The 19,523-nt window shown below is 46.9% G+C and overlaps 2 protein-coding genes across 3 annotated transcripts in view; both read left to right on the forward strand.

The window, feature by feature from the left end:
• LOC132474879 (high affinity cationic amino acid transporter 1-like) overlaps positions 1–10,186 on the forward strand; it is a 17,428-nt gene extending 7,242 nt beyond the window's left edge. Inside the window, 13 exon segments of the mRNA XM_060075782.1 lie at positions 47–91; positions 93–197; positions 780–812; positions 815–889; positions 891–953; positions 955–993; positions 995–1,014; positions 2,221–2,360; positions 4,281–4,383; positions 5,099–5,304; positions 5,759–5,910; positions 7,202–7,310; positions 7,703–10,186. Of these exon segments, the coding sequence (XP_059931765.1) occupies positions 47–91; positions 93–197; positions 780–812; positions 815–889; positions 891–953; positions 955–993; positions 995–1,014; positions 2,221–2,360; positions 4,281–4,383; positions 5,099–5,304; positions 5,759–5,910; positions 7,202–7,310; positions 7,703–7,887 (1,275 nt within the window). The 3' untranslated portion in view covers positions 7,888–10,186.
• Positions 10,187–10,492: 306 nt separating this feature from the next.
• mtus2b (microtubule associated tumor suppressor candidate 2b) overlaps positions 10,493–19,523 on the forward strand; it is a 28,475-nt gene continuing 19,444 nt past the window's right edge. For both annotated transcript variants that reach the window (XM_060075635.1, XM_060075636.1), the window contains exons 1-2: positions 10,493–10,641; positions 17,585–19,513. In XM_060075635.1, coding sequence (XP_059931618.1) covers positions 17,801–19,513 — 1,713 coding nt within the window. In that variant the 5' untranslated portion in view covers positions 10,493–10,641; positions 17,585–17,800. The remainder of the gene's footprint in view (positions 10,642–17,584; positions 19,514–19,523) is intronic.

Genomic DNA, 19,523 nt, shown 5'->3' on the forward strand with positions numbered 1-19,523 from the left:
TTCCACCCGAGGTTCTCCTTAAACCCGGGCCGTCTCCCCCTTGTCTCTCAGCGTGTCCGACCTGCTGCCGCTGAAGGAGAGCCTGGGTCAGGGGGGGCTTCATGCCCTTTGGGTTCACCGGGGGGGTCCTGTCCGGCGCCGCCACCTGCTTCTACGCCTTCATCGGCTTCGACTGCATCGCCACCCACAGGTGAGCCGTCAGGCGGCGCACCTGGGGGGAGGAATGCAGGCGGCGCGTCGTGACCCGCCGCGTTTCATTTGCAATCCAACATCCGTCAGTGATACCAGGCACTCGTGGTTAATCCTTGGTTGATCTCTTCAGCAGGCTGTAAATGATAGAGCAATAAATGATAGATTTACCATTCCGGTTTGGGGGTGCAAGGCGGTCGCTCATTAGCAACTTGATACTTTAAGGACGCACCGCACACGGTCAGAGACATATTGAACACCATTCCCAGTAAAGGGTCAACGAAGACCGCTGTCTCCCAAAGAGGAGACGAGATCCAGGAAGGAATTGACGAACTAACTATGAGGTCACCATTCATCTTCATCACTTTCAACCCATTGCCTATGGATCAGTCTGATCCAGAGGAGAGCCGCTCTCTCTGGATCAGTCTGATCCAGAGAGAGTCTCTCTCTCTCTCTCTCTCTCTCTCTCTCGCTCCTCTCTCTCTCTCGCTCTAATGGGCCATCTTGGCACGGGGTATTGTGAATTCTCCTTTCCAAAGGGAGCCCAGTCGATGTGTGGGACTAAGACCCGTTGTGTCTCTCCGTCCCAGGGGGAGGAGGTGAAGAACCCGCAGCGGGCCATTCCCCCATCGGCATCGTGTCCTCGCTGCTCATCTGCTTCGTGACGTACTTCTGCGTGTCGGCGGCCCTCACGCTCATGATTGCCCTACTACCTGCTGGGACGAGGCAGCCCGCTGCCCGTGCCGTGGCCCTTCTCCTACGTGGGGCTGGGCGGGGGCCAACTACGCCGTTGCCATCGGATCCCCTGTGTGCCCTGTCCACCAGGTGAGCGGTGAGAGGCCCCCGGTCAGCGGGGGGGGCCCCCCGGTCAGCAGGGGGGCCCCCCGGTCAGCGGGGGGGGGGGGGGGCCTGCGGGGACTGTTGTTATAACGGGGGTTCTGTTGAGATTGGGATTCGGTTGAAAAGCGCGATACGATGTTGTGGGTTTCTTGTGCGGTTTTGTCTTTGGTGGGGTTGGGACTTGTGGGTTCAACGTTGTTGTTCGGGTTCTGCGGGGCCGTTGTTGTTCGGGTTCTGTGGGGCCACAGTTTCGATTCCCGAAACTGTGATGCAAATTGTCGCCCCTAGTAAGCAGCCATGTTTCATAGCATTGTTTTAAATGTCCGCTGTGAATGGATTAGAAATTTAATTTATATTCATTTTATACGATTTGTCAAAACCTGTGTTATATTTTAATTGATGATGTAGGAGTATAGAAATTAAATATGGCACCGATTTCATGTCATCATACTACTAAACTATATTATTAATTCATGCCTGTGTATCTTGACAAACCTGTGTACATAGTATATTACTCAAAATATGAAGAAATGAATGACTAAGGCCATTGGTTTATGATCAAATGGTACCTAAATGAAAAGGTTTAAACTGCACTTGTGAAGTGGCGTTGTTTAGGTCAACATTGGTGAGGCAATAATAAATGGGAACTTCGCCACATGGCAAACATGACATCAACGGCACGCACGAGACATGAAATAACCAACACGCATAACAAGCTAAAACGGCTAAATCGCTCCTTAACTTGAACTTAACTCCTTACCTTCATTAATCCTTTGTAAATGAGGATGCATACTGAAGTACTGATTCATAAGACTCGACCAGGGTGTAGCTCACTTCCTGTGTCCCCCCCTCCCCCCCCCGTCTCACGGCGTGACATCGACCTGCATGGTCGGCATGCGTCTCTCTCTCTCTCTCTCTCTCGTCGCTCTCTCTCTCTCTCTCCTCTCTCTCTCTCGTCTCTCTCTCTCTCTCTCCTCTCTCTCTCGCTCGCTCTCGCGCTCTCTCTCTCTCTCTCTCTCGTCTCTCCTCTCTCTCTCCCACTCTCTCCCCTCTCTCTCTCTCCCTCCTCTCTCCTCCCACCTCTCTCTCCCGTCTCCTCTCACCTCCCCCTCTTTCCCTCACCTCACTCTCTCGTCTCCTACCTCTCTCCCCCTCCTCCCCCCCCCCCCCCCCCCCCCCCCCACCCTCCAGTCTGCTGGGCTCTATGTTCCCCATGCCTCGGGTGATCTGGGCTATGGCTGAGGACGGCCTGCTCTTCAAGGGTCTGGCCCAGATCAGCGGCCGGACCAAAACACCCCTCATCGCCACCCTAGCTTCCGGCATCGTGGCAGGTGTGAGCCCTGAGCGTGCTAATGCTAATGGCTAATTCAAACAGGTCATCCGACCTGATGAATGCTAACGGGTTATGCTAATGGCTTACGCTAACTGTGAATGGCTAACGCTAACTCGCTTCTGCGTTGTCACAACACGCCTGTGCGCCATCTCTCCCCCTAACCCCTACATGCCCACTACCTCCGTCAGTCAACGGACGTGGGAAGGCGTGGCTGACGGATGGGGGAGTAGTCTTTGCAGAGGCATCCCGTCAGCCAATCAAATCGCTTCGCCAGGTTTCTTCCCGCTTCTTCCCTGCTTGGTTGCGATGCAAGATGACCCGCTTTCCCGCTTTCCAGTATCGTCAGAGCCCGAGTCGCGTCACAGTGCTTAAATTTGCATACGTGATCTGATTGGATGACGGATCCGTCGCTGCCGAAAAAAGTTGAAAATTTTTTCAACTTCTTGACGGAGCCAAAGGCTCCAACGGAACGGACGGATCCACAATGCATTGCGCGTCCGTCCCCATTCAAAGTCAATGGGGATCAGTCAACGGACGGAGGTAGTGGGCACGGGGCGTAACTCGATTAACGAGGGCAGCTCTCTTTCCCGTCACGCACAAGAGGTTCAACGTCTGCCCTCAGTGCTCACACACAGATCCTACTCCCATAGATAACTTTTTTTTATATGGCATTTATTGTGTATATAAGTGGGAATCTATGACCTTACAATCCAATTCAATAATAACAACAAATCTGAAGGAGATTTATCGGAAATGTATGATAATGCCCTTACTTTTTAATCATCATAAAATATATCCAATCACAATTAAATTTGTTTAATTAAATCCAACAAAAAAACAACACCATTAAGTTTACTTTAGCCCTTCATTTACAAAGTAGATTAAAATAAAACGGTATTTAGTCTATTCAAAGCGCAGGCCTGACCAAAACGCTCACAGCGTTTGTGTGTGCGTGTGAGTGTGTGTGTACACAGAGACACACAGGGATTTGTCAGGACTCTTACTTCCAGGCGTGAGTTTAGGGCCCGTCGTCGAGGCTTTTGTGTGGGTGGCCAGAGGGTGGCGTGTATACACCCCCATCTACATCTCCTTACTCCTTCCTTCTTTCCCTCCTTCCCCCCCTTCCTTCCTTCCTTCCTTCCTTGGGCGTAGGTCTCCTTGGCTCCATGTTCCCTCTGCCTCGTATTATCTATGCCATGGCTCGGGACGGCCTGCTCTCTTCTCCTTCCTGGCCCGTGTCAGCAAGCGCAAGACACCCCTGTTGGCCACCATGGCCGCCGGCGTCATGTCTGGTAGGTGGGCCTCGCACGGCGCCCTCTGGTGGAGAGGGTGGGTGGGTGGGGGGGGGGGGGGGGGGGGGGGGGGGGGGGGGGGGGGCGGGGGGCGGGCGGTGGGTCACGAGGAGGAGGAGTGACGGCGGTGTTCGGCATCTGCTGTGTGTTGTCCGGTGTCTCCTTTCCGTCTCCTCCAAAAATGTGTGGATTTTTTGCGGGTGTACTTTTTTTGGTTTGCCCCGTTGGGACGATGGGAGGGCAGCCTTGGCTGATCCATAGCTATATCAGTAGCTGCATCCCGGGATGGCCGAGGGGAGCGGTGCCATCCCTATCTGTAGCTGTGTCCCCGAGGACGCTTCCCTGCTTTAAACGCTGCAGTGTGCCCCCCTGTCACGTCAGCGCTTCATACTTTATGAAGCTGGCTTCTCTGTGCAGAGACTTTTTATCGGAAAACACTCTATCAATTTAGTCTGAGTCGAGTTGTCGATACAGTTCCAAGAGTCTCAACCACAGTTTGCAAAAAATCGCTCTCTGTGAATAAAGTTTGTTGGGAGTGGACGGCCGCATGAGGATGTGAAGCGAGGGGGAACGTCGAGGGAAGTCCCGTAGCTAACGCCAGGTCCTCTGCTCTGCTCCGGCTCCAGCTGTGATGGCCTTCCTGTTTGACCTGAAGGATCTGGTGGACCTGATGTCCATAGGAACCCTGCTGGCCTACACACTGGTGGCGGCCTGCGTGCTGGTGCTCAGGTGAGTGGACCTCCGCCCACACCCGGTCACACACACCCTCCTGGTGCCTTTTCTCTCTCTCTCTCACATCACACACACACACACACGCACACACAACACACACACACCTGGTTCCTTCAACCCCACACACACAACACACACGCACGTAGCGTACACACACACACACTGCTGGTTCCTTCAACACACACACACACACACACGCACACACACACACACACACACACACCACACACACACACACACACACACACACACACACACACCACACACACACACACCAAACACACACACACACACACACACTGCTGGTTCTTTCAACACACACACAACACACACACAGCGACGCGCGCGCGCACACACATACACCAATACACACACACACATACACCAACACACACTCACACCTAGTGCCTTCAACACAACCCCCCACTTATAACACACCCACATCCAAAACATGCACACACACACACACACACACACACACACACACACACACACACACACACACACACACACACACACACACACCACACACACACACACCTGGTGTCTTTAACACACACGCACAAACCTGGTGTCTTGAACACACACACCAACCCGCAGAAGAGGTCAAAATGGATAAAAAATGATAACATGCATATCCATGCACAAGTGACCACTTGAAGAGGTGAAATGGCGTCTGCGTGGTTCCTAAGTGTGTGTGCGTGCGTGTTAGGTATCAACCGGAGCAGCCCAGCCGGGCCTACGAGGCGACCAACACCCAGGACGACATGGACGGGCTGGACCCGCAGGGCGAGGTGAGCGAGGGCTTCCTCCCGCGGACGGAGGAGCGCTTCACGCTGAGGAACCTCCTGTTCCCCGCCAACACCGAGCCCACCGCGCTGTCCGGCTTCACCGTCAACGTCTGCACCAGCGCCCTCGGTGAGGAGACGCACACCTGGCCGGTCGTGGCTGTCAGTGTCGTCTGTCTTGTGTCATGAATACAGCCCTCACTCTGAATTATCACCGCTGGATTAGCCCCCCGCTCTCGGTCCGTGTGTGTGTGTGTGTGTGTGTGTGTGTGTGTGTGTGTGTGTGTGTGTGTGTGTGTGTGTGTGTGTGTGTGTGTGTGTGTGTGTGTGTGTGTGTGTGTGTGGGCCTGTTTTTTTTATTTAAAAGCAGATGCTTGAGAGAGGGTAATTAGATCTCCCTTAAATTGTTGTTATTTATCGTGCCACGGCACTACTGACTTAGCCAATGCTTTTATTCAAAGCGACTAATTTGGATACATGCCATTAAGGCGGAGGAACGATGCCATCATGCCGAACTCTGCATTTATCTTTGTGTGTGTGTGTGTGTGTGTGTGTGTGTGTGTGTGTGTGTGTGTGTGTTCTAGGTGTTCTGGTGTTAGTCTTCTGTGTTATTGCCGTGCATGGAGGTTTCGCCAGCTGGTCTCTGTCGCTGCTGGGCATAATCTTCTTGCTGTGTCTCACCATCACCCTGATAGTGTGGAAGCAGGCACAGAGCAAGACCAAGCTAGCTTTTAAGGTTTGTCCCTGTTTTAAAGCGCTGATCAATGACTAACTATTCATTATTTATTTTTCACTTCGGAGAGGAATGATTACAATATAGAAATTAGGGATGGGCATTTGAAGAAATTTTCTTGATCGAGCATCGCTAGAGTTATCGATCAATTATCGATTAATCATTAACTTTTTTCTATGTTTTTTTTCTAATGTTTTTATCAATGAAATCTTTATTCCAACAATAATGTATGGGCCAAAATTAATACAATACAGTTAACTTGAAGACCTACAACTGTTTAACAGTTTTAAAATAATAAATACAGGCATTATAGGTTATAGGCCTATGCGGCGCTCGTAAAGTCCGAACAATGCGCCGATTCAACAAGACTAAATCTGTAGCCTATTCCAATTACAATAAGTAGCGAACTTATCGGACAACAGTAATCAAACAAAGGCAGTAGGCTAAAAGTGGGCATTAAACTGTATAACTGTTATGAAAAAAAGGGGGGGGGAAAGGCCGACATATAATGCCTGCAGCCGGCGCGCGGAAAAGGCTCGCAACAAAAAGATGAGCCACCCATTTACAAACAATTGCATGAACTAGTCTATCTAAAAGCAATACCTTATTGAACATATATAAGGCTGGACTTGTTGCTAAAATATCACAGTTTTGGCAAAATGTAACGACTCCAAGAGGCACCAAGCGGAGCGAGAGTCAACACATTAAGAAAGAAAAGAGCGACTCACATACGGTGGTGACTGTCCCTACTGTCCATAGCATACAGTAACTCCAGCCTACATATTTTTGTTTAGGAATATAAGCATGTTAACATGCTCGGGGGTCAGACGCGAACGCAGCCTTGAAACTGTCAGTCAAGCAGCAGAAAACACCCGCTCTGACGGGACCGAAGTTGCGGGGATGCAGAGGTATTGTCGCGCTAACTTTGACAGCCTGGGGAACCTTCTTCCATTCACTTTCCACCAGTCGGCAGGGTTATATTCAATTAAATGCTTCAAGACTCACAGTATGCAACACAACGTCCTTTTGATCGATAACAATATAAATTGATCGACGCATTTCTTAACGATCAATTATCGAGCATCGATTAATTATGCCCATCCCTAATAGAAATGTATAATATAGCTCAAAGAAAGCATGAATCGATGTATGACCTCTAGAGGGCGCTACCATCTCCATCAATGAACATTACACCCAAAATGTATTTTATTGGCTCATTTCCTCTTTTAGAAAACTCTGTATAAGTGGATGTATTTTGAATCCTTGTTTGGTTTGTCCGTTCTTGCTGATCCAGGTTCCATTCCTACCCTTCATCCCAGTGGCCAGCATGTTTATTAACATCTATCTGATGATGCAGCTCGACAAGGGAACCTGGCTTCGCTTCTCCATCTGGATGGTCTTAGGTAGCCATTTTATCCAGATATCTGTTTATCTGGGGGAGCCCCGGTGGCTCAACGGGTAGAGCACGTTCAGTAGAGTCCTTACCGCAGCGACTCGGGTTTGGATTCTTGCCCGTGGAATTCTGCTGCATGTCCTACCCTCCCTCTCCCATACCTGTCTATCTCACTCCATCATAAAAGCATTAAAAAATGCTAAATATCTGTTCATTTATCTCATTATTGGGCTGGCACATAAACAATCTATTCTCTTCCTGTTCTGTTTTGGTTTTCCCGCCAGTTTCCAAACGGAATGCTGTCAGCTTGGTCGATATATATAATATTATCCTAGGTGTTGTTGGGAGGTTAACCGTCTAACTGTTAGCGTGTCTCATCCGGGATGTTTTTCTGTCCCTCAGGGTTCGTCATCTACTTCAGCTACGGGATACGCAACAGTGCGGAGGCCGTGTTGACGAGAGCTAGCGGGGCCGGCTACAAACCGGCGTGCTCGCTCAGCGAACACCCCGTGTCCTTCGAGAAGGAGATGTTCCTCAACAACCGACCCCATGCCCCCGAAGATGACGACGACGAAGAAGATTCATGATTCTCAAGGTTTTGTTAATTGGCCTAGAAGTTGTGTTGCTAACATGGAATTAGCATGGATCATGGAAAAGTTAATTAACACCTGACCTATTCAGAAGCACTAATTTAAACATTGGCAAAGCATTGAAATCGGTACTTTGTGCACTACTATGGCCCTCCTGATCAGTACAAAAATGCTTGAACATATGCCTTTTTATTACTAAAAATAACTAAATGGTTTGGTCGATTAGAAATTAATTAGCAGTTTGCTAAAAAATGTATTCACAGACACTCTTTTCTCTGGAGTGCCTTTTACATGCAAACGGAACAAGCCTGTAAGGGGCACATTCAACTCTCCCACCGTCCTGTGTGTGGGCTCCGAATTCACCAACCTTAAATCCCAAAGTTTGTTTATATCTACAAAGTCGTTCAAACGTTCAAACAGGGTGCCCGCAAGGACCACATGACACCCGCAGGCCTGTTCTAAACATAGCACAACTCATTCTTGAACAACTCTTTCCCACCTTTTTTAAGTCATTGTTGATAATTATTGGGAGAAATCAGTAACATGATCAGTGTCTTCACATAGATGAGTATCATTAATAATAATATATAACTAAAGGCAAACTGAGCGAATTTGTTATTTCAGAAGAGTGTATAGAACTGGGTGCCCTTCGTATGACTCAGTAGGCTACCCGTGAAGTAGCTCTCAGGTTCAAAAAGGTTGGTGACCCCTGGTTTAGTATCTCACGCTTGTCAGCCGCCAGGGGTTCATCAGGGTGCTTGTGTGTTTGTTCCTCCGAGGTCGGTTTCTGGAACTGGGTCTCTCCCAGGTGGCGTCGTAAAAAAACAACTGCCTCCCGGAAGAATTGTGACTCGGAAGACAGCTGGCGTCCATTTTTAAACCCAGTCAGCTGATCATGAGATGAGTTTAACGAAGCCATGCATGTCCATCGGGCTCCACATGTCGTATTAAAAGAACATGCTCAACCGCAGGACACGGAACACAATACAAATTTGGCTAAAGAAAAACCTTTCTGATGACCATTCAGTCGGCTGGAACCATTTTTATATTCCGGTTCTAGTATGTTTTACTATTTAGTCAGTTAACAGACCCTTTGATGCAAAAGGAATAGCACAAGTTTTGGTGGATATCCATCATGAGTTCTCTGCAACTGCCCTGTCATTTACCTGAATGTATTGCTTGCACTGTATATACAGTACGTTGTACCGAGCCGTAACTGGATCATGTTACTGAATGAGAAGATGTCAGCGAGAAGGTACTGTACATTGAAAGCGCACACGCCACTGGAATCGGTCATTGTTGGGAATCTCTGAGTAGTCCAACACAGGACTTTGTTCAGTTGGCGTCAGAACCGGCTCATATATTATTATTAAATACTAAGCATCAAATGCACTATGATTCTATCCCCGGGTTTCGCCTATTGATCCGTGCCAAACGACGGTTGATATTAGATCGGGGCATTTTCTGTGTTCTCTGTTGATGAGCCAAAGGTGTTTGGACTACTTGGATTTATTTGAAACTACAAACAGAGGTGGTTTTTCAAATCAGAGTTAAGAGTTAATAAGTACCCTCAGTGGGTATTATAAATGAATGCAATCAAGTGTCGCCCTACATGTAATTGTAACCATTATTTCAGAAATGCTGTATATATTGTACATTTAAAATGCTTTTATTTGAATTCTTGCAGTTTGAGTCGAAAAATTGGGATATATAAGAAATGCGTTGGCCGTTTTTCTTGCTATTTATGTTTTCCTTTCATTATGCCTGTTTCTTTTGAACACAAAAAGGGCTGCTCATTCATAGCTAGAAATAATGGCTCATGGATAAATAGGCTATTTATAAGCTTATCGGTACACTAACCCAAAAATGGTTCTAGTCGATATGTCATTCAGGTGCTTTTATCAGTCTAATTTGTTGTGTTTACTATGGGGCTGTTAAACAACACTTTTTTCCAGTGTAGTTTATCTAGTGGTGTTATTGAATGTATAAAGATACCATAAAAGATACTGTAATGATTTTTTAAACATCTGGGAGAAGTTTTCTCTGATGTTTCAGGGAAACATTCAGTAAATGCATCTTCACGTCAAATGTACACCCAAAAAACTGCATCAACAGGATGGTTGTTCATTTTATATCTGTTACAAGTTTCAAATCGTTTATCAGACTAACTGACATACTGACATTGTTTTCATATTACGACAGATCTTATTTCATCCGTCCATTGTTGTTGAATTCTGTATCATCCTTTCAAGCTTTCTGGTTACGATGTCTGTAAATAAATGTTAACATTTTAAAAGTTCTGTGTACATAAATTCTGATGTAATTAATTTGACCATTTGTCACTAGTTATTATTTACAAACTCAAGAATCGTATCGATTTTAACTAAATGGATAATCATGTGCATAGACATTCATCTTCTTGTCTGTAATTTAATTTCATGAAGCTGAGATCATGTATATAGCATAAATCATGAGGTAACCTTACGAGCCGATACTAACTATCATGTGTTTTAAGAGGGACAGATCTAAAAGTAGTGTGGTGCGCGGGGGGTTGGTTCGCCGATGAAACACCAGGCAGTGACTACGCTCCACCACCAGGTGGCGACATAACCCCAGGTGGACGTCGAGGCGCCCTTCACAGTCCACACCTCACCTCCCTGTTTTCCAGCGATGCTGCAGACACTTCTCTGCTGGTCGATGGGATTCCTCCCCAAGGCGCGATTCCTGAACGGATTGTATGAGTCTTAACAGGTGAGATATGATATGAATACCACATGTTAAGAAGAGAGACAATATGGGTTTGTCATTAATGAAGGCCTATCTGGAATCAGCCAGAAGAATTTAACCTTTTCAAATGTGATGCGCCCACGGTAACACGCTGTTGCGACGCGCTGTCGCCGATATGCTGATCAATTAGTATTTTTCTACGCCCACATCGTTGGTGTTTGCGCGACGACGGATCATGTCTGATACAAATCAAGCGTTTGTGTGAGTGTGAAAATTTGCTCGTGACCATGACAGTGTGAGAAGGGGGGCATCGCGGTCTTTATTGGGGGTTGAAACCCCCACACCCCAAACTATCTCTTTAAATAGTAACCGTGTTTATGTTTCCATAAACACCGTAAATTGTAGGCCTATTCCAAGAAGGTGTCATTACATTCCGGTCCTGTGTTGTTGTTGTGTATGTGGACCCACCGTTCCTTGTAATTGGCATCAGCTGCGGCTGGGATGTGAATACAACCTGCCGAGAGACAGACTGAGGTACAGCGACCATACTTCAGAGTGGGAGAGGGAGAGAGATAGGGAAATGTGATTTGAGAAATGTGGTAGAAGTGTGGTATTCTGGAACAATCTCCGGATGAAGGTGACCTTTATTTATATTAGTAGAGATAGTAATTCGTCTTGCGTCAGCAGGTTAACTGTTGCTAACATTAACATGGGAAAGTGTGTGTGTGTGTGTGTGTGTGTGTGTGTGTGTGTGTGTGTGTGTGTGTGTGTGTGTGTGTGTGTGTGTGTGTGTGTGTGTGTGTGTGTGTGTGTGTGTGTGTGTGTGCGTGCGTGCGCGTGTGCGTGTGCGCGCGCGCGCGCGACACAGAGAGACAGAGTGAGTTGCTAGAAGGGTTAAACGGGCGGGCCGAGATTGGCGGGAGAATGAGAGAGAAAAAAGAGGGCGAGAGAGAGAGAGAGGCTGCTCCATTTTCAGTGCATCTTCAATATTTCAGGAGGTCATTCTTTAGTTAAGGTATATCCCAACTGATAACCGTTTCTGGTAAAGGATATTCAACAGATGTAGTCTTAATTCATCTTCCATGGGTTTACACACACACACACACACACACACACACACACACACACACACACACACACACACACAGTCTATGGAGAGACAGATTGCCTCTATGTTACACATCAGTGAGCAGGTATTGGACACCAGGGGGGGGGAGGTGGGTCATATTTGAACGGCCAATTGGTTGGGGGTGGGGTGGAGCTTGTTGCCAAGGAGAGGGCTATAATAGTCCTCCATCCCTTCATGCCGCGTGGGGGTGATGACGCCGTCACATGGTGTGGATGAGCTGACGGCTGCTTTTCCACGACCGACAGAAACAGGAAATAAACAGACCCTACTGCATCCACCAAGGGCCCAAACCGGGGCCGGTCCCCGGACTAGCTAAGGGCCCATCCTAGGGCCGAATCAGCACCAGCAAAGAGTAGGCTACCCCTTGGTGTCTTTCTCACAGCCTTAACCCCGTCATCACTGTCTGTCTCCACCTCTTTACACACATCCAACCCATTAAAACAGGTGGAGACGAAAGGTGTCTTGACCATTCAGTTCAATGTCACTTATTTCCATCCAAATTGAATCTCATCGATTTCCGCACTAATTAGGGGATTAGGGGAGTGCATTGGTACGAGAGCCAGGTTGGGGAATATGGCCAGGACACTGGGGATCGCACCCTTACCGTTGAGATGAGTGTCCCAGGGCATGAGAGATATTCCACCGGCCAGTGGGATGAGCTACCCCTGCTTGCCTTTCACCACTCCACCATCTGTTCTCCCATCAAAGGATTGACCAGTCCAGCCATGCTTAGCTTCCGGCTAGGTCGGTAGCCATAGTGCTAGCTTAACAACCAAAAAGAACATCAATTCCGGAATGATCAAATCCCATCCTTTTTGCTACATTTAGCCCTGTCTTCTTGTCCAGTTTCACATGGAAGTACACACAAGGAAAGCAAGATTCCCTGGCTCTGCAGGCCAAGCTCATCCTGTTGATCTTATCTTACATCCCCCTCCACCACCACCCCAGCACAGACCCAGGTCTCCTGACCGCTGTGCTATAAGCTTCTGGTTACGCCTCTGATCTGAAGCTGTGAGGCGCTGGCCGCGGCTAAACGTCCCCTTCCACACCAGGAGGCCTGTCATCGGTCACACGAACCAGATTTGCTTTATGTTACCGTGCTCTTCCCATCTGCCTCCCCCCCCTCACCTCCTCAGTCAGGGAGAGCAGCTGAGAGCCTCCCCTCTGGAGCTCCAAAGAGAATGAGAGATCAACCTCCGCCTACACAGAACACATCATACAGTTCAGTCCTCCCTAAAAACAGAGAGGGAGAGAGAGAGAGAGAGAGAGAGAGGGAGAGAGAGGGGTAACCTCACAGTTGGTCGATTTATCCCTGTGCCCCATCTCTTCTTTGGGAAGATCGAGAGCTCGTAAAGGATATTTTGACCCTAGAGACAATCCTCATTGACCGTTGCTGGGATTGGTGTTAAAATGTCTGTATGATCGTGTGAAGTGCTTCCTTAAAGTATCAAGTTGCTAATGCTCAATCCCCATGCAGCCAAACCGAATTTGTAAATCTGTAATTTATTGCAGCACTGCAGTCTTTGATTCAGCATGCTCCAGGGAATAGCAGACGGGCGCCCACGCACGCCATACAGAAAAAAAAATGCAAAACATGGTCTGATGTTGTGTCTTAAACAAACATAGGATCTTTGAACCGGATTCTCAAGTTTGCGGTGTGAAGATGTATATGTGTGAGTGTGCTTGTGCATGTGTGTTTGTGTGTGTTTGTATGTGTGTGCGTGTTGGCTTACTGATGCCTTTAACTCTGTGTTCTTGCTTATCTTATATAGGACGTGTTGAACACAGTCACAGAGAGCCATAGTGGAGAGACATCTTATCCTTGGCCTAAGATATCTATCATATCTTGTTCGACACACAAACTAGCATTGAACACTTGGTATTGTGGTCTGTTATTCTTCCTCACACCACCAATCTGATCCGGACATGGCTGGTCAAGTAGCATTATTGAAGGAGTTCATCATCAGCATAAACACGTTGGGTATCGCGCATTCTTGGTAAAGTAGGGACAGTGTATTCTATTTGTCCTGTGTTTGACTATACCAGCCCAAACATTCTGGGCTCAGACCCCAATATCCGGTAATAATCCTGCAGTTATCCTCGACCAAGATGCGCGGCTAAAATTAGATTTCAGTTGAAAATGTGCTGCGTGTCGTTTTTTGATGAAAGCATGTGCTAAATGGCTAAGTAGTGCGTGGTTAACGAGTGAGTCGCCCTGTAACGGGGACAGGCATCCAGCCGGGCAGCAGCAGCAGCAGCATCAGCAGCAACAGCATCAGCCGGGCTGCAGATGCTGTGACAGCATTTTAGAAGGCTGCTGTATCTGTAGGGATATCGGCCCCCTTCGATCACACTGCAGCGACCCCAACATGCCAGGGGACACGTTCTCTTCAAGACAGAGGGGTTGGAGATGGGACGACGTGGGCCTTGTTTGGACGGCGATGTGTTCTTCAAGGGTGCCATTGTGTATGGGTTCAGTGAAGGAGACATTTTTTGTGACAAGGGGCTAAACTGATACACTTTATGTGATGTTTAGCTTGATACTCTTGTCCTAAAAGTCTTTGAAGGAAACGCTTTCTGTGGAAATACTTTCTTTGTATTAGGTTAGCAAAGTAAACAGCATGTTTCGAAGCCTGATAAACGAGTTGCCTTGACTAGCAAGTCACAGCAAGTTCTTTCCAGTTTTTGTCCAAACTTCAACAATCAGCCCTGAATCATGATTTCATCAGAAACCTTTGACACGGATAACCACAAAAACATGCAAGATTTCATAGCTAATTAGTTTTATAGTCTACTCATTATAGTTAGAGACACAAGTCATAAAGTGGGGAGGAAGACCATCTGGAACAAGATACTGGGCTCTGCATACTGATAGATCACAGCTGGAACTTCAAGGTACTTTCCTCAAATTTTGCGAACATCTGAACCCAAAATAATGCATTTTGGGTTGTCTGCCTTAATTTGTGTATATTTTTTAATCAGAGTCCAGTGGTTTTTTATTTATACATCATTCATCCGTGAATATTTTTTATATTTATATAGCTGATTATGTAAATGATTATGGAAGTAGCTTGCTAATGATATGAAATCCAAATCGCGGTTAATATTCCGAAAAACATCTGGTATGCTAATATAGGCGACGCAGTGAGCCAGGGGCCACTTGAGCGCAGCGACTGTAATGATGTGTTCAAGCTCCCTGGCGCTTAGCGGGGACCCCTGGCCCTCGAGAGCCCTGGTACCTGCTCCTCTTTAGGGGGTCAAGTGTAGCCAGTGGCCCCCCCAACCCCTTTATGTTCTCCCAGTTGGTGGCTGGGATCTAGAGGGTGTGAAGTGGAACGTGACCACTGCTACAGCACATTTGTTCCCACCGCAGGTCTACTGCCCATGAAGGAGACATTATTTGGTGTTCACCGATTAAGGGACAGGATAGTGGGGGAGTGGTTACGGGGTGTTTGGCTCCCAACCGGACACTTCTGGTTTCATAGCCCCTACTATCTGCAGTCTGGCTGAAGGCATCTTTGATCTACGACCTGCTCATTAATGACATGCATCTTTAACTTGAATTGAGCATATTACATTGCAACTATTGCATATACCCAATATATATTTCTGTTTCTATCTTTTATCACTTTAGTCATTTTATTCGTGTTTTTATCCTACATGACTATACCTGCACTGAGATTAATTCCTTGTACATTTGCAACCCTAAACCTAACCCTATCCAAAAAACAATAATATTCTGTTTTGAATTCGCTGTAAATGGTTTTGGATTATTTGGGGAGAAAACCTCAAAGGCCAAATACAGTTCTGTTCCGATTCTGTGGCTCGATGTGTGTTATATTTTCAGACTGTAAATCAAAGGACAAACCCGAAAATTGGATTTCCCGAACGCAGAACATATATCACAAGTGTGAAATATTTAGAGAGCTGACTCCCTGGGCTAGTCACCGCCACATGTTGGTGATATATATTTAACCAGCTAGTCAGGGTGATCATGGACTTGGTAGTGGCAGACATCTCATTCTACAACACGATAGTTTGTTGTTGTTGTTGTTGTTTTTTATCTGTTGTTGCAGTTTATGATGAGTACATATTTTCCTCAAATATAATGTATAATAATTATGTTGTAATTACTTGCTTGTATTGTTGAAACTCAAGCATGTAATTGCAATAAGTAAAAGCAGCTTGTTGTTCTATTAATTTTCATGTAAGACAATACACTTATAAACTTACACTTATAATTTGACAAGGATTGATTATAGAATCATTAATATTTAAACAGTAATTCAAAAGGGATTTCAAGCCTAATTTGTGAACACAACATTGAATTGACAAAGATGTGAGTAAAATCAAAATTGAGTGTGTGCGCGTCCAAATGAATGACCAATGAAATTGGACCCAAAGTGAAAGGATACACATTTCAAACTATAGTGACTCTCTGAAAGTAATACGCTCTTTATTGTCCCTTCAGTCTGATGTTCCCTGTCAGAAAATAAGTTCTTATTTCCCTAACGGCCAGTCTCCACTGCGCCCATCTGGACAGTACTCCTCTTCCTCGCAATGAAGAAGAACACAGGAAGAACAAAGTAGAGAATCACGCGTGGCATCGCCCCAGTTCCTTGTCCCCAGTGTACTGTAGAAACCTTCTGTGGACTGTTCTGTACATATTACTGTAGTGTGGATCCATGTACATTATGTTGTTCTTACCCTCAAGCGGGATGTATGTGGAATCACAACAGAGAAGGAAAAGGTACAAGCAGGCATTTATCCCAGAGTCTGTTAGATTCATTACTTAAAGGCTGCGAGTAGGTGATTCTATGTGTTATCTTGTACAAGAATTGTAATTGTATTATCGTGTGCAGGACAGAGACTTGGAGACTATCTACGATATATTTTGTGTTTTTATGATTGGACAGTTTTTTTCTGTTTATATATTGTACACACTTTATGATTGATTGTATGTCTGTCTAATTGTCTTATGTCCGATCATATTGTCTGCTGAACTGTGGGTAGATCATACATTGTACTACAATACATAGGTATACTGTATTTGTTCAGGGATGGTGTGAGAGGGCCAATCCAGATCATTTGTTTTCCTTTAAATTATTTTAGGAGAAAAATAACTGGAAAAATTGGGTTGTTGTGAAAAGAAGGATATCTGATTCAGCAGACAAAGCTTCTCATTCTGAACCTCTTATAGTTTGCATAAGGCCCTTCAACAATAGTATCACCACTATTTGACATTCTGAATTCTGAGTTATTAAGACTGCTAGGCTTTCCTGGGCTGTATAGATGAAATTGGTACCATATATTTTGTTTGTCAACAAAACAAAATTAAATACCTTTATAGTGCAAAAATATTTACTGCTTTTTATTTATTTGTTCCATAAGCCGGCAAACAGAATTGCATAATAGTCATCATTAGAGAACAAGTTCTATCTTGATTGTTTTCTAACCCTTCTGATGGAGCAGTAGATGGATGTCTGGATGTCACCACACCAGATGAGAAACGTTGCCCTTGGATGTCTCTGCTCACTGATTAAAAACATGGAAGACTCTTTTAGCATCTATCCAGGAAGCAAATCCCCAAGCTGTCAGCCGGCTGATGTATAGCCAGGTTATGCTGATGGTGGAGAGAAAGCTTTAGCACCAGTCACTGCCCTGATGTTTATAGGGCAGTGTCTGATGTTAAAACTCTCTTCTAGCCAACAGCTAGTAGAGAGCCATCACAAAATACAAAAACCGCTGTGCGTGTGTGTTTGCGTGTGTTTATTAAGCAGCCTCAGAGAAACATAACTTGTTTAATGGTATTTTTTGTGTCTGTTTTAATTTCAATAGGATAAAGAAACTCTTCCCAGTGCCCTTTCTTTACTGTTGTCCTACCGGAGATCTACACGGAGGGCTGATATGTGAAACCTCTTGGGCACTGAGGGAATTACAAGCTCCTTCTGGGAGGAAAAGGAAGAATTTTCGCAATTGGATGCGAAGGACGATTGATTTTCCAGCTGCTCCTTAGGGCCACAGAGAGTGAGATCTATACTAGTTGTTTGGGAGATGAGCGAGGAGCGAGGAGATCCGGTCGTCAAGGGGGAGGGGAAGAACAACAACGGGCATGCTGTTTTGGTTGCCGACGACGACAGCAATGCCAACGACATCCCAGCTGAGGGTGGTGGCGATGGTGCTACAGTGGACGCGGGCACCCTGTCCATCCTGACCACAGACACGGGACCCCAAGACAAAGTGGTGATCTGGGGCACGGAGTCCCAGTGCGATGACCCTGAGCTGGCCGAGTTTGAGATGTTGGAGTGCCAGGAGCTAGAGGCCTTCCTGGTGGAGGATGGAGAGGACTTTCAGGGGCTCACCGAGCAGAAAAGCCGTCCCTTGGTGGAGACAAAACTCGGTGACACTGAGCACAAAGCAGAGAGAAGGTCGGGAGGACATGGACCCAAGGAGCATGGAGCCAATACTTCCGGTCCTGACATGGCTGAATGCTTCACCAGGACAGATTTGAGCTCCGAAAATGAGTTGTTTGTTTCTTGTATGTCAAGTCTGGGCGGGAGCTTGGCCAGTGCTCTGGACACCTCGGGCCGAACGACTGGGCCTTACCGAACCTTCTCAGAAGACCTCACCCTGTCATCCAGCGCTATCTCCGACAGAGTCAAGGTCCCCCCCCTCAAACCCAACCGCCACGCCTCCACCCCCATGATAAGCACAACGCTCAACAGGAGAGACGTGAACATGAACCGCAACTCAACCTCAGTCCTGTCCGAGGACCTCATTCTAGAAGCACAACAGATAAACAACAAAGTTCCTCCAGGCAAACAGCACAACCCAGGTACGGAAGAGCACAGAGGCAACCTCAACCTGAGACATCGAGGAGACAAGAACCATGATGGCTTCAATGGACTGGCCGACCAGCACGAGGTCAACAACAAGAAGAAAGACCAGAGCACCCAGGCAGACGAGGTCCCCGATATGAATGATAATCCTCAGTATTCCATAGAACCAGTGAGTAAGCAAGCCTTGTTTGACAAATCAGTCAACAAGCAAAAGTCTTTTGACAGAACATTAAACAAACAGCCGTCCTTCGAGAGCACTTTGAAGAAGCAAGGCTCGTTTGATAACTCCTTTAAAAAGCAGGGGTCCTTCGAGAACAGCCATGCATTCAGTCTGGAGAGGAGAAAGCCATGGGGAAGCCCTAGTCGACCGGTCTCTCCCATCCCTTCCAAGATCACCAGCTCCCCCAAGAGGAAAGATCCTGGTTCTCCCGCCAAGGTAGGAAGAACCAGGGCACCCAGCCAGGAGCGAAGTGAATCCCCTCTCAGGTCCACCACCTCGGTCAAACCCCCCGCCAAGGCGGGCCTCAACAGTGGTATACCCAAACCCATTGCCAACCCTCCACAGAAGGAGTCTGACCACAGGATGTCCTCACCCCCTAAGAAACCCCAAACCATCCGGCCGAAAATCATCACCTATGTTCGGAAGAGTCCTCCGACCAAGCCAGAAGGGACAGATGTGCCAAGTGAAGTTTCCGCCCATCCTTCTCCTTCTGTTGGTGGGAAAGAGCATATCCAGGGGAAGGGTGCAGCAGTCCTCTGCTCCTCCAACCAGCTCTTTGATAAGTACCGGCAGGAGATGCAGAGGGCTGGACACTGTCCAGCGGGTCCGGGGGAGACTTCGAGCGGGAGGCCTTCTTCTTCTCCTCATAAAGGGAGCAGGAAGCAAGAGAACTTCCACAGTGAGCCGTCTAACAAATATCTCCAAGAGGTAAGTCTAC

The sequence above is a fragment of the Gadus macrocephalus genome, chromosome 16 (assembly GCF_031168955.1).
Source record: "Gadus macrocephalus chromosome 16, ASM3116895v1".
Lineage (NCBI taxonomy): Eukaryota > Metazoa > Chordata > Actinopteri > Gadiformes > Gadidae > Gadus > Gadus macrocephalus.